Source organism: Chelon labrosus (assembly GCF_963514085.1).
Source record: "Chelon labrosus genome assembly, chromosome: 4".
In the NCBI taxonomy this organism is placed as follows: domain Eukaryota; kingdom Metazoa; phylum Chordata; class Actinopteri; order Mugiliformes; family Mugilidae; genus Chelon; species Chelon labrosus.
The window spans coordinates 11,648,386-11,662,694 of NC_140340.1; the positions used below are offsets into that span (position 1 = coordinate 11,648,386).

Sequence of the window (14,309 nt, forward strand, 5' to 3'; positions counted from 1 at the left end):
AAATTCACTAGATCCCAAACTGATCAAGTGTCTGTGGGATGATCCACAGAGGCCCCTCCCCTCAACCCATAGGACCCAAAGGCCCCCCACTAACAATATTATGTTGTCAGACACCACAGGACACCCTCAGAAGATGTCCATTCTCTGATGAGTCACAACTGTTAGGAGACACAAGTCCAGTGTTCAAATAATGTAATGTACAAGGACAGCCGTTTTAGTTTCAGTCATTTTATTTTGTGTAAATATAATACAGCACAGAATTTGGTTATTAACTTACAGATATCAAAGACATATTTCCCGTTTTATTCGTTCCTTTCACTGGTTTGTGTTGAAAACATTCTGAAGGGACTTTAAACTGTATCTGATCATTAGTGAAATTTCGTCAGGTGCTGACGACCACTTGGCTGAGCTGTCGTCTAGCACGTGCCTCTGAATGATCAGTCTTAAAATCTAGAGTCCCTTCTGACCATCCACGTGGCTAAGTGATGGCAGTAAGTGAACAGTTTGGTCTGCTGTTGTACATACAAGCAGAAAGATTTTGTTATTTTATTTTTGATCCAGTTTGATATATCCCCAAGCTGTTTGAATTAACTCTGATTTTATTTTTTCAAGGTTCTGACTCGAGAAGTGAAGGCTTCTTATGCAACCTTAACTGCACCATTAGTCACTTGATTCTTCTTGGTATCAATGAACGGGTACATGCACTTGTCAGAACCCATGAAACGATATGCGACCACGTTGGATTCCCATGGCAACAACCTGAAAAAGGAACACGAAGCAGTAGACCTTCAAACACTGAGCAGCAGCTGCTTTGTAACCCAAATGCGCACGTGGACCAAATGTTCAAAAACAGATTTATTTATGGACTGATTCATGTTGAAGCTGTGTTCTGGTACTCACGCTCTCGACAGGACGGGCAGGTATGTGAGGCGGGGGATGCACACTAATGGCTGGTCTATCAGGATGGCGTTCATGGCCTGCTCGACGCAGTACTGAGGCTCCAGAGGAGGTAGGAGCAGTTCCACTTCCTCCCTGACAGGGGCACCACAGGCACATATTATAGGATATACACTGATCAGGCACAACATTATGACCATCTTCCTAATATTGTGTAGGTCTCCCTTGTGCCTCCAAAACAGTTGTGACTCATCAGAGAATGGACATGGGCCTTCTGAGGGTGTCCTGTGGTGTCTGGCAACAGGATGTTGTTAGTGGGGGCCTTTGGGTCGGGACTTGGTTTGGTCTCTCTAAAAACTTTATCTTTTCTATTTTGCACATTATAGAATAAAATCTTTATTGTGCACCTGTGAATAAAGTCTGCCCTGGTTGGAAATATGTATTTTGAAACCAATTTGAAGACATGATGGTGGTGTGAGGGAAGTTAAAGGTGAACGTTCTGCTCACATACCGTATCTTGCAGCCTGCAAACATGCCCGTGTCCACGATGTAGGGGCACACAAGGGTTGTCTTCACTCCGTCAACCTCCTCGGCCAGCAGCTCATGAGCCATGGACTCGTGGAAGCCCACTGCGGCGAACTTACTGGCGCAGTAATCCTGCCGCAGACAAAAGCTACACTCAACAGAGGTTGCCGTTGTGACATTTGAATCATGTAAATTTGTGATTTGCATCGCCCGCATAGACTGCTATGAGTACTGCGACATGTGTTGTGTGTTTTTACTCATTTTCCTGACTGATGTAGATAACTTTGTTAAACACTGTAACAGTAGAAGCTGTCATATCTTGTCGTGGAGGTGTTTCTCCTCCTGCTGGTTCACCTCGACGCAAGCTGTGCTGAAGAGGCCGAGGACGCTGGCGACGGTCACGATGTGTCCGTGATTCTGGGCCTTCATTCGAGGGAGGAAGGCTTTCACTGTCTGAGACACAGGAACAAACCTTGTAATACAGCGGCCAGTCACAATGAGCCAACAAAGACTTTAAATGTGCCTCGAGTGTAATGCAAAGGAAGCTTATGTTGCACGAGTGGCTGCTTATTAAGAGGATTGATGTTTGGTCTATAGTGTGAGGGGGATCATGGTGTTTGAGCGACACATTTTGCATGTCATGAGTCACACATCCTGTGCACAATAACCTGCTCTGTAAGCAGCAGCGATAAAACGATTATACGTTATGGAGTTCATATGCTTCAGCTCAGCATGAGAGAGTGCTACACATCGGTTGTGAATGTGCATTCTAGATGTAGTTTGCATCTGAAGACTCCCCATCCATGCTAAAAATATGAAGCGGCGTGTACAAGCCAGCTGCTTGTATAGTGTTCTGTTTTGCCAATTTCGTTACTTTTTGACATTTGCTTGACTTGTTTTCATGTAGACTTGACTAATACTGGCACAAGTCCGAATATTTCCAAGCTTCACAGAGTTCTGATCAATAGCTGGCTGTTGTTTACAGCAAGAATCAAGACATATGAGCAGGATCTACCATAATTAGAAAAGCGAGCGTTTCGTTCTGTATGAGCAGATTAATGAGACAGTTACAAGACAGAGATTAAGCACCTGTAATACAAAAACATCCCAAACTGCACACAGATATGAGTCAGTGATGTACTGACATCTGCTCGGCATCTACTGTATATCTGCCCTGCAGGCTGAAGAACATTTAGTAAGTGAAGGGCAGCTGAACTTCTGTCTGATTCCATTTAACCACTCCTCTGAGGAGTCTGACTCAACATTTCATACTGACTAAGAAGTTCTCACCCAGAAGAGGGCATGGCAGTTGACCTTCATAGTCCTCTCCATCAGTTCATCAGGACACTCCAGCATGCGCCGCCCAGCCACCACCCCAGCGTTGTTCACCAGCATGGTAACGTCCCGGCCCAGGTCCTGTCGCACAAGATCTGCGTTGCGGTACACGTCCTCCCGGTTGGTCACGTCCACCGTGTAGGGGAAGGCCTTGCCGCCCATCTCGCGCACCAGCTTGGCTGTCTGCTCGTTGGCGCTGCTGTTGACGTCCCACAGCACCACGTCTGCCCCGTGCTTGGTGAACTCCTGAGCAAAGAGACGACCCAGGCCGCCTCCTGCCCCGGTGATCAGCACCAGCTCGCCGTCTATGGGCTTGGTGCGTGGGCGTAAGACGGCCCGCACAGAATTACGCAGGATGAAATAAATCACATCCAGCAGCATCATCTGGAGGTCCATGAGGAAAATCATTCTGTCGAATGTTATACTAACAGTCCACAGTGGATTGGACTTCACTCCTGTTACCTATGAAGCAGTGTTTTCTATACCATCCAACTGAGGTGCAGACAGCCAAGCTGGTGTTCCTTCTCCTACTGTCGCCCTCAGAATTCCATCATTTAAATACTCTCCTCCCGGATTAGAGCAAATACCTTGAGCTCCTCATAAACCTCTGTTGTTGTAAGCTGTGAATGTATGCATTTTCACCAATATGAGGGAAAAAATATGTGCCAGGCGCCGTTATAGAGAGTTACAGACTCTTGAAGTTTAAGGGTCTTTAAGGACACTTTCCAGACTTCACAGCTCCTACATACTCTTTCACACAAACATCTAAACACTGCATATACACAAATGCACATTAAAAATGCCACAAAATATGCATGCATATAATTCTTGCACATGACACACTCAGTTAATTGCTCATATATATATAAATGATCCAAACTGCATCTATGCAAACAGCGAAAACGAAGGGGGAAATATGGGAGGTGGTGCTGATGGTGGTGCAGAGCTTGCACTCTGCTGACGGGATAAATGATAGGATTATACAAATTAGAGTTTTTTTCACTGATAGTTCAAAGCTTCATTACCCCAGTAATATGGCGCGTAAACAAAGTGATCATTAATTAAAAGTTGATCATTATATTGTTTGTTTGAGATGGGAAACAAGGATGTTATGTTAATTAGAAAAAAACTCAGCTCTCACAGTCTCATCCAACCGAGTATTTAGATTCATATATATATATATATAAAGAATTGCTCTGAGGTTGGTTAAAGTTAATCAGTAAGATCAAGTTTAATGAGGTTGAGGGGATACAATTCAATTCAAGGATAAGATTCGGTCCCAGTTGAACAGCTGAAGTGAGAATTGTATTTAATGAGAACATAAGAAGATTATGTCTATGAACTATAAATCTCAGCCCTCATACTTATGTCCCACGAAGCCGGCTTCTCGGGCGTCACGTTGTTTTCTGGGTGAACACTGCAAGCCTTGTTTACTCCCAGCGTTTAGCATGTGAGCAAAAAGTGCCACACGCATGTTTTAAATTGCCTATTTAAATTGTCCGTTAGTCATCGTTTTCGTAGCCTGTGATTTAATCTTGAACCGGCGGAAGATGCAGTGTGTCAGCATTTATTACGATATGTTAGTAAAGCCGCAGATTAATTTGACAAGAACACTCCATTAGCAACAACATTTATTTTGCAGCAGTAATATGAGACAACAGGTTAAAGCACTTGCTTGACAAACAAAACAGGCTGAAATGTAATTGGAGGACAGGTATATAAATAAGGCTTTGCATCTCAACACAATATAATAGGTTGAACTTTCTTATCTCCCTAAGATACAGAATGAATTAACAGAAATGGGCCGAGGCTCTAAGAAAGTTTAAAATACTGCCAAGAAGGAGCAACTCAAAAACATCACATCAAAGATAGTGCCTTTAAATCGTAATATTAATACCTGAATCCTGGCATGCACATCAAATGATGTGGAGTGTAGAGGTGCGTAGGAGTGTCTGCCAGCTGCTTCCCCTGCCAGACTTGCCATAAGGAAACATACGTTTTAGTGTTTTGTAGTGTTGCTCTAAGGAGACACTCAGCACTGGCCCATTTCTGTCTTTACTGAACTCATTTATTAAGCTAATTAAATCTGTGTTTTAGAGGATGTAGGTGTATTTTTATCACTGTTCTTCCACTGCAGCACAGCAGTAAACAAGGCAGACAAATCCTACGTATGTGAATATTTTTTATACTTGGTCAGTAAAGCAGATTTTTACAGAGAGTTAAGATAATCCTTTAAGATAAGACAATCCTTTAATTTATCCCACAGTGAATGATTACAATAAAACAAATGGGCGGGGATGCCAAAAGAAACCACTGTCCAAAATAAGAGAGCATGCAGGAATTAAATCACCAAATGGACGAGCATATGCATGAAATCATTAAAGCAAATGTACACGACAAGTACAAAATCCAGGACTGGCATCTGACGTGACAGCCAAATGAACAGTCTGTCCTCTGTTTCATTGTGACTGCTGTCATTTTGACTGAAGAAGCTCATTTTGAAACTGAAGGTTTTGGTCTTTTTCATGAGAAAAGGACAGAAAGTATGGGGTGTATCCAGTTAGAGCTGTCTGTCTGTTTACTGGAGCAGCAAATGGATGAGGTCACACCTCTGCCAGCTACACAATTTTACTGATACACAAGGGGGGCAACAAGTAGACACTAGAGACACATTCTGTCATGTCCATGATTTTTAGTCTATATACAGTATGTTCCCCTCTTACATCTAGGACAACTCTTAGTTCATAATCATAGGTCTTTCAGCTTCAAAGCCCTTCTCTTTGTTTCTGTCTTCTCTCTGTGTCTACACACAATAGCAGGCCACTGGGAGTTTGAGTGGAGGCCTGCACTTGTCCACAGTGTTATTCTTTTTGCATGAATAACCTCAGCCATAGGAGTTTCATTAATCCACCCTTTTCACATGTTGAGGCGCACATGGGCCACAGAAGCCGGCTGCTTCACAAACACGGCTGTGGAGAGGCAGTGGAAGGGGGAAGAAAAGCCCTTTTGTTTCACATTTGTCTGCGCTAATATGAAGACCCGCAAATGTGTTTCCGTCCAATGAAGGCTTCTCGCTGACAGCTTCCTAAATAAAAAATCCAATGCAAATGCAGATCAGTGCATATCAGTAGTTTACATGTTGTATTCTCTTTCTGCTGCAGTTAAATTGTTGCTGTCTTCGCTGTCTCCTCTTGTCTGCAAGTAATATCGTGGCTACATTCGGACATTCAATGTTGTATTTAAATGATCAACATCTTCTACGGAGACCAAATGTATAGAATATGTAAATACGGTGGAAAGAGATTTCCTTTAATGGGTTAGGATCAGCTTCAGTGCATTTAATGAATTAACTTACAAAACTTTTGCAGATCTAAAGTCACCATGTTGTTTTTATTATTTATGTATTGTGACTTACTTTAATGTATTCATTTGGTGTGATAACTCAAACTTAGTAAGCTTGCTGTCTGTCATTCAGTTTTTCAGTGAACTGCTCCTTTAAGAGAACCAGAGTTGACAGTTGAATAACTTTCAGCCCACCGCATGTTTCAGCTCCTGTTTGGTCACAGTGATGACCCCACCGCTGACCAGACATGATAGGAGTTGACTTTAAGAAGAATCTAAGCTCTAAACACTCCTCTAGTGAATAAAAACACTTTTAAGGGGCTCATAGCAAAGTCGAAATTGCTGCAAAGCGCACCAAACCCCTCGAACCTGTTGAGTTGCGCCCTGCGCTCCGTCGAGATGCGTGTCTCGGGGACCTGCTCTGTCACGCTGATCTTTCTCGGAGTGTGTTCGTTCCTCGTCGGCCAGTGTCGGTCGGGCTGTCGGGAAGCGGCTCTGTGCTGCTCCGGCAGGGACCCGTCGTGCACCAGCAAGGGATGGAGGTCCGACCGCTCGTATGGCACCTGCTACTGCGACCAAGCCTGCGTGTCCACCGTGGACTGCTGCCACGACTATGAGGCTGCGTGTCCAGGTAGGTTTCATACCAAGAAGACTGAAACTTTTACTTTTCACATCAGTATTTAAACATGTGGTGATAGGCTTGAGCTGTTTAAAAGTCATTTCAGACACTCTGTCCTCCAATGTAGGAGGACAGATGTGATGTATTTCATTTACAAATGCTGATTGAGACTTACACAGCATTAACATAAGGCCAGTGACTGGTCTGATAGCTACTTCAAACAATTCAGTCCAGTGAAACATGTCTGGACCCTGTTACGAAATGCAATGCTGGATGTTGTGGCCTGTCCCTGTGTGCATTTAAAATCTTCCCACTCCTGAAACCTGTGTGGCCTCTTCATCTTCCCTCATCTGTATGTGATGTGCATTGTGTCCTCTATTCCAGCCGTGTCCTGTGCGGTGAGTGAGTGGACAGAGTGGTCAGGATGTGCTCAGCCCTGCAGGGCCACGGTCCGCAGGAGGAGCAGGAGGATCCTGCGGGAGCCGCTCAACGCAGGGAACCCCTGCCCTCACCTGGAGGAGCACGCTGGCTGTGCGCAGTACTGGTCTCGGCACGGACACTGTCAGAACTCACTCGGTGAGAGCTATCCGACTTGAGCCATCCGCGCCTCCGACATTCCTCTCATTTGATCGATATGTTATTCCCAGGAAAAAGTCTGTGTCATATGAGTCAAATCTATATTATTAATTAGATTTGAGAGCTTTTCTGAAATATCTGACAGCATTACCAGCTCCCTTGGTGCGGAAGGGTCATTCTAAAGCGTGGCAAGACCAGAACGTGTCCAAAGAATTTCTTTTCATCTTGTTAGTGTACACATACACATTAGTGACAGTTCAGATTGAGTGCTAGATGAGAATAGAAATGGTGATAGAAATAGTTTTGGTTTTACACATCATCATACTGCATTCAGATGTATTAAACTGTGTTGTATGAATGTTTGTGTGTGAAAATGTGAATTAAATGAAACATATGTCATCTCCAAAGTGCAGATTTGCTCATATTTGCTTCTTTTGCACAATAGAGGATCCTAATTCCACAAACATTTTGCCAGCACATGCTCGTCTGAAACGTGTGAGGCCCATTATCGCAACATATGGTCACATGTAATGTTCTTTTCATTCCTGCAGTCCCAGCCCTTATTACCACGGGTGGCTATGGCAACGCCAGGAAGAAAAGAGACATCCCTGACAGCAGCGATGTTGCAGGGTAACACATCCAGACAGTGTGCGGAGATGTGAAATTGCATTACTTTTTGATTTGTTCTCAAGTGTTGTTCCATTCAATCGAACGTGTCTGTCTGCATGTGTTTGTCCAAAACAGGTACTGTGTCCAGTTTCAGTTGACCTCTCTGGCAAAGGGGTGCCAGCAGAGTGAGGGCCCACACACCCTGTGGATGCAGTACCTGAGGGAGGGCCACCACGTGTGTGTCGAGTGCCAGCCGCCTGCTCTCGCTGCTGGACAAACACACTGTGCAGGAGACGGAGAGGAAAACAAGGACAGGTACAGTTGGAACGAACACGGTGCAAAACTATTTAGGGCACATCACAACACATAGGCTGCAGTTTCACAGAAAGACTGTGAAATGTATGCCTCTGTGATTCAGGATTACATTTCAAGCAAAGGAACTAGGTAGTATTAGTTTTAAAGCCCTTGAACACTTGATCATACTCTTAGAATTAATTTTGTCCAGAAATCAATACACTACGTTAAAGCGTCACTTCATAGCAGGGTCATCTTGAAAAATCCTTAATCATCTTAACATCAGAAGAATAAATCTTCAACACCGTGGGTCCTGGACATATGTCATGCCATGGGGTCCACAAATTAATTTTTAAAAATCAATAAACAATGTATGTACCTGTACTATCCAAAACTGTGCCGCGCAAATGATATGAATGTTCTGAAAAAGCAGGTTGGACATCCAACATGTGTCCAGTAACGACTTGTATGTTGGGTGGGATCCTTTAAAAGATTTCTCCACTAAAAGTGCGCCATGGCTGAATGAAGTTTGAGAAACTTTAAAGGACCAGTGTGTAGGATTCGGTGACATCTAGTGGTGAAAGTGAAGATTGCAACCAAACCCCACCCTCACCACTTCCTTTTGAAGCATGTAGAACTACAATTGTAGATACATGTTGGCACAATGTACCTACGTATGAAGGGCCCATTCTCAGTTAACAAACACACAATGACTTATAGAGACCAGTCATTAAACACCAATGAAAACATACTTATGAATATTATATTCAAATGTTTGCAAATATATCTTCCCAAGTCCTGTATACTGGTCTTTCAAGAGTCCTAATAATGAATAAGCCACTTGCCATACAGCATACACCATACAGACAAGAAAATGATATTGTTCTTCTCATCTGTCTTTAAGACATTAGCATATATCCCAAAATGTTGCATGACTCATTTAAACTTGACATAAAATACAAATATAAAAATGCACAAGACAACATTGATCTTGGTGCGTTTTATAACTGCATTGTGAGAAATAACTGTACTTAATAAACTCTCAAAAACACACATTCATCCTATCTTAAACCATCTAAACAACCCTATGCTGTTGAATGAGTTTTGTTACTGTGCAACCAGCAAACATTTTCCATAGACAGATCCTGTCCTTGACATCTGCCGAAATCAATATACTGTATATATCTTCGTCTGACACAATATCTGGGTGTGTATTCAGTGCTAGACAGAATACAGAAACTGGGTCAGTCGTGATAGCACAGCCAGGCTCACATTTCCAGGTTTGTTTTTTGTAATTTTTTATTTATTTTTTTATCCCTCACCACTGATCTGAAACCTACTGGATCTGATCGGCAACGGTGTGTACGACCACTAGATGGCAACACCGTCTATCACTACCATTCAAAGGGCAGTTTTGTGACCATCTCTCCCTCCCCACCCTTGCAGGAGACAATCTCTCCAGTGGCAGGCAGTGGGAAACCCTCGATGCAGGGGTGTATGGAGACGTGTGGGGAGGCTGGAGGCGTGCTCCTGCCCAACAGCCCACAGCTTCCTCTTCATCTAACCTCCTCCTCCTTCCTCCTGTAAGCCTCCATCCTGCACGGATTTACTGAGTTATGTGGGAAGAGGAGGAATATTCTAGCGCAATAACACAGCAGCCAGAATTGGTACACATACTGAATGCTGACTCTGTTCATTTAACGAGATTTGGTCATGGCTCATTTGTGGCGTTTCAGTAGTACCAGACGTAATCTCGTGCGTAAACGCTGAACATGTGGCAAGGAAAATTCCTGTTTTTTTAAGGATGTCATTTACTGCAAAGAAAATGAAATGAAAGTCAAGAATTCGGGGATCAAAATGTAAAGTGATCTGATTTATTTCATTTTGAGTCATTCAAGGGAAATGTTGCTTTTTGTTAAGAAATAGAAATATCTTGGGACATTGAGACACTTGTTTTTTTTTTGTTTTTCTTTCACATGACAAGTACTGGCTCTGTGTGAATCACAACCAGTCACAACGCCAAAGTTACAACATGCACCGAACAATAGAACGTTTATACAGAAACAACAGCATAGAAAGTCGACAGGTAAAAATGTTTTTCTTATCTTTTTTACAAAACAGACAGCCTCGGGACCTACAAACAACATTGTATAAGAGCTGGCTAAGGTCATTCAAAGATCTTCACTTATTTATTTATTTTTTTTTTTTCAATTCCCTGGAAACAGTGTACTTTACAAAGACTGATGGCTTAGGCAAGGTTGGGGTCAATTCCACTGAGAGCTTAGAAAAAAATAGTAGTGTTTTAAAATTGTACTAGGTTTTTATCTCATTTGTCTCGCGCTCTAATACTGGTTGCTGTTATAGTGTCATGTGTGATGTCTGTTTCACTCCATCAAGGCATCCTGAATCGACCCCAACCCTGTAATACAGTGTTAGATTCAGAGTGTGTGGAACTGGGCTACTTGCTAAACCAGTTGGAAACTACCACATGTCCTTGAAAAGGTCCTGTGGGATTCTAACAAAAAAAAAAAAAATGAAAAAAGACTTACAGTTAAATTTAGCAGCTACAACCTTACAACCAAATTCTATTTTAAATTTCAACTAAAGGCGGTTACTGTACAGTTGGGGGTCTCGCAGGACAACTGGGAATCTAGTGATGGAAATGTTAGAGAATCTGTTGTCTGCTGTCATTTTAATTTCTAGAAATAAACGAGGCAAGTCATAAAGAGTCATGGTTTACTCCCTTGATTCACATTGGGATCCTGGTGAAATTAAAAGGCTCTGTATACTATCAGATTTTATTATTTTTGAATAGCTCCCGTGAAAATGGAGCCAAGCAAACGGTCCAAATAAAATGAAACCAAGGATGACTGGTAAAAACAAATGACTTTTTGTTTTCTTCTTCTTTGTATTATGGAGGCGTCACAGTATCACAGTCCAAGTATCAAATTAAAACATCGTGCTTGATATTTCTTTGCACGTTCTTTTCTAAAGGCGCAATAGCATCAATACTCGCATCAGGATTTCAATACTTGTGTTTCTTTTATATTTGCCCGCGATAAATCTCAGTTGTCGATAGTGCTTGCTGCCTATTTGTGAAATATTGATTGTCATCATAGTTAAAAGAGAAAAGTGGTCCCTGACTACCATAGAAAACCTTAATGATGGGACAGAAGCTCGCATGATGCTTCGTGAGGGGTTGTGTGAGCTGAATGCCCTTTGTCTTGATGTTGAGGAATTAGACCTAAGTGTTTCTTAATCTGACTGATGTGCTTCTTCTCAGTTTAAGTAAACATTGTGACATCTCCATGAACATTAAGGTGTAGCAGGGGAAAAGATCTTGAGATGTTTGGCATTCATTGGCCTTGACTTTTATTTTATTTTTTTGAAGACAAAAAGCAAAAATCAAACAAACATATAATCTGGAGCTAACGTCTTGTACTAACATCCAGGAAATGATGCGTTGGAACTAAACTGCAATTTTATCCAGTTTTTCCTCAGGGAACTGAACCCGTATCATGATGGAAAATGAAGAAATATATATGAAATATGCATTGTGAAAATAAAAGTAGGAGTATAACCAGTGGAATATTACCAGGATGTTCAGTACCTGTAGTTGTCTCACTTTGGAACTCCTCTATACAGACGATACCTGCATTTATATTTTAAAATATTTAACATTGTCTTTATTTCTAATAGTACTTCAAGTGTTACTACCTCCATTTCTCAGCTATGAATAAATCTCTGCCAAGTGTAATCCTACTTCCGCATCCAATCTAAGAGCTCTCTTGGTATTGCAATCCGTATTACTGCTAATGGTAATGTATTAGAGGCAGAGCTGCAGATGGAATATGGAAACAACAAAAGCAGGATTCCCCTAACGTGCGTACATTCATTCTGGAAGCAGTTCATTATTTTCTATTAAGCGGCAGCCGCACTGCTCTAATGCCCCGGCTTTACAGCAGTCACACACGCACACACACACACACATGGTCCACCCTGCTTCTCACAGTCATTGCTATTCCTTTCACACCTCAGCTCCTCTCACTATGGGAAAGCAATATGAAATGGTCCAACTCTGTGATTAAAACAGGAAATGAAATCAGGATTTGTGATTAGACTCCTAACAACCACATAAAAATAAATAAATAAAAAATGTACGCCACACACCTTCTGTTTACTTGTGATATCAAATTTTACTCAACGGCTACATATATCATAGTGCAACGACCTGTTTTACTCCTCACATCTTCCTCTGCCAACATATTTATGCTAGGAAATGACTGAGACAGGTTTTCAGTTTCTTTGAAACCCCAAATTTAGCTGGCACCGAGTTTGCTTCTTTGCTCGTCTTGTTGACGTTTGAGAAAGCTGTGACGGCAAATGAAGATGGGTTCAGCCGATGCTGACATCTGGATATTAAGTAAAACAATATAGAATTAAGTTCTCAGTCATTCATTGAAATTATAGGGAAGGCCATAATATAAAGGATATTATATTCTATATAAAGGGTATAGTAACTCTTGTAATAAGAATCTGTCTGTTGTTTTAAAAGTGGCAAGTGTATTTCTCCCTGCATTGTGGCAGTGTAAAGGGACAACAGAGATCGAGTAGTGTTTTCCAGTTTAGCGGGTAACATTCAAGAAGCTAAAACTAAGTCCCCGGTAAATGTTAAGCATAAATATAAGGTTAAACGTCCCTAAACGTCATAATGTACACAGTACCCATGGGAATGCAGTGAGGAGCGGCTCTTACTAACATGCAACCATGTGTGTTGTGCAAGTGTATGTTACATGTAGAGAGACCTTCAAAAACCCCCAATTAACAAATCACTGCTTAGCCGTCGCCAGCCTTTGAAGACAAACGCCGTCACCATGGAAACCAAATGTATCAGTGTATCCTGAAGATTGTCTTCCATACAATCGTTTTTTTTTTTTGAGCGTGTGCACGCTTATGCATGAGTTTTATCAGTTCTGGCATTGGCAGGCGATCAATGACAACGTTGACCAGCTTGTGTATATTCGGTGCTGTTAAATATAAAATTTATTTCGATGGATAACTACCCTGCTTTCAGTATCTTATACATCCATTATTGTGAACAAAAAAACTGCGGGATCTCTTTGGCTGCTTTTATGTTGGACAAATGAAGGCAGATGCATGCTGGGTATCCGTTACTGAATACTAAACTTGACTTGTGTCAGCAAGCTGTAAACATAACAATATAGGTGGATCTGCTTATGTTTAATTACGTCTTTATATATGATGGACAAGCAATTCATCATGTTTTTGTATGTTGACTTGTGGGTGCATGCATGCTTCATAAATGTGCACTTTAAGCAGCAATTTCAAGAAAACCCTCGGTCTTCCACTATCATCATTTAAAGATTATACAGAGGTGCTAAGACACTATCCACCCGCAGAGATTTGAAAGTAGCATCCATTCTCACCAGAACAAGTTAACGTAGGGATAGCAAAATACTGAACAAGTGGTCATAGCAGTGGATGATGAGCTGGAGCGTCTGTGCCGAGACATTGAACTTCATACAGGATTACTCTTCACATATGACTATGACACAGCGGACGAGCAAATCACTTGTTTCTATAAGGAACTTTCTCTTATCTATATAAAAATAAATCAGGTTAGACAATCTCAAGAGTGTGTTTACATGAGTTATGCCTTGAGATCACTCATTAATGTTCGCACACTCTCTCTCACACACATACAGATGTGCACACCCCTACATGTGTAAATGACTAAGGCCAGGTTTGGGACTGGACGGCACAAGTAAGTAGCTTATAGGCTTCTAGGTCCTTTCCTGTATCTCCAAGACTACAAAATGGACTGGAACTCAGTAATGGGGAAAGTAGGCTGCTGGGACACCCCCTGCAGCCAAACCATCATTCAGTTGGGTTACAGCACAGCTCAATTTCTCTGATAACTTTGCTTCTGTGAACAGACTCACTGCTACTTGGGAGTGCTCTTTTGTGTGTGTGGAATACCTCTAATAGGAATGAGCTGAAGGAGGGGCAGTGACATTTTCCAATTTAGAAACGGCGAGTATTCTCCACACATGTTCACCCAGAGCTTATTACCCAGTGGCATACTAAGGTA

The 14,309-nt window shown here is 42.0% G+C and overlaps 2 protein-coding genes across 2 annotated transcripts; one reads left to right on the forward strand and one right to left on the reverse strand.

The window, feature by feature from the left end:
- Positions 1-513: 513 nt before the first annotated feature.
- On the reverse strand, positions 514-3,165 carry rdh20 (retinol dehydrogenase 20; the record flags this gene model as incomplete). The annotated part of the gene is made up of 5 exons (XM_084543221.1): positions 514-759; positions 901-1,032; positions 1,409-1,554; positions 1,777-1,875; positions 2,713-3,165. The coding sequence occupies 5 exons, from the start codon at positions 3,163-3,165 to the stop codon at positions 639-641; spliced, it is 951 nt and encodes a 316-aa protein (XP_084399347.1). The 3' UTR covers positions 514-638.
- A 2,575-nt stretch (positions 3,166-5,740) lies between these two features.
- Positions 5,741-10,725, forward strand: LOC311486492 (somatomedin-B and thrombospondin type-1 domain-containing protein). Its single transcript, XM_084542362.1, has 5 exons — positions 5,741-6,730; positions 7,103-7,294; positions 7,846-7,924; positions 8,039-8,218; positions 9,644-10,725. Exons 1-5 carry the CDS (start codon positions 6,499-6,501, stop codon positions 9,759-9,761), a joined length of 801 nt encoding a protein of 266 aa, XP_084398488.1. The 5' UTR covers positions 5,741-6,498; the 3' UTR covers positions 9,762-10,725.
- Positions 10,726-14,309: the final 3,584 nt, after the last annotated feature.

What these genes read in the sequence shown, in the direction of transcription:
- LOC311486492 (XM_084542362.1), top strand. Translation starts at nt 6,499, where the DNA reads ATGCGTGTCTCGGGGACCTGCTCTGTCACGCTGATCTTTCTCGGAGTG. An exon ending in CTATGAGGCTGCGTGTCCAG is followed by an intron (nt 6,731 to 7,102) that starts GTAGGTTTCATA and finishes CCTCTATTCCAG; the next exon opens with CCGTGTCCTGTGCGGTGAGT. An exon ending in GACAGCAGCGATGTTGCAGG is followed by an intron (nt 7,925 to 8,038) that starts GTAACACATCCA and finishes TGTCCAAAACAG; the next exon opens with GTACTGTGTCCAGTTTCAGT.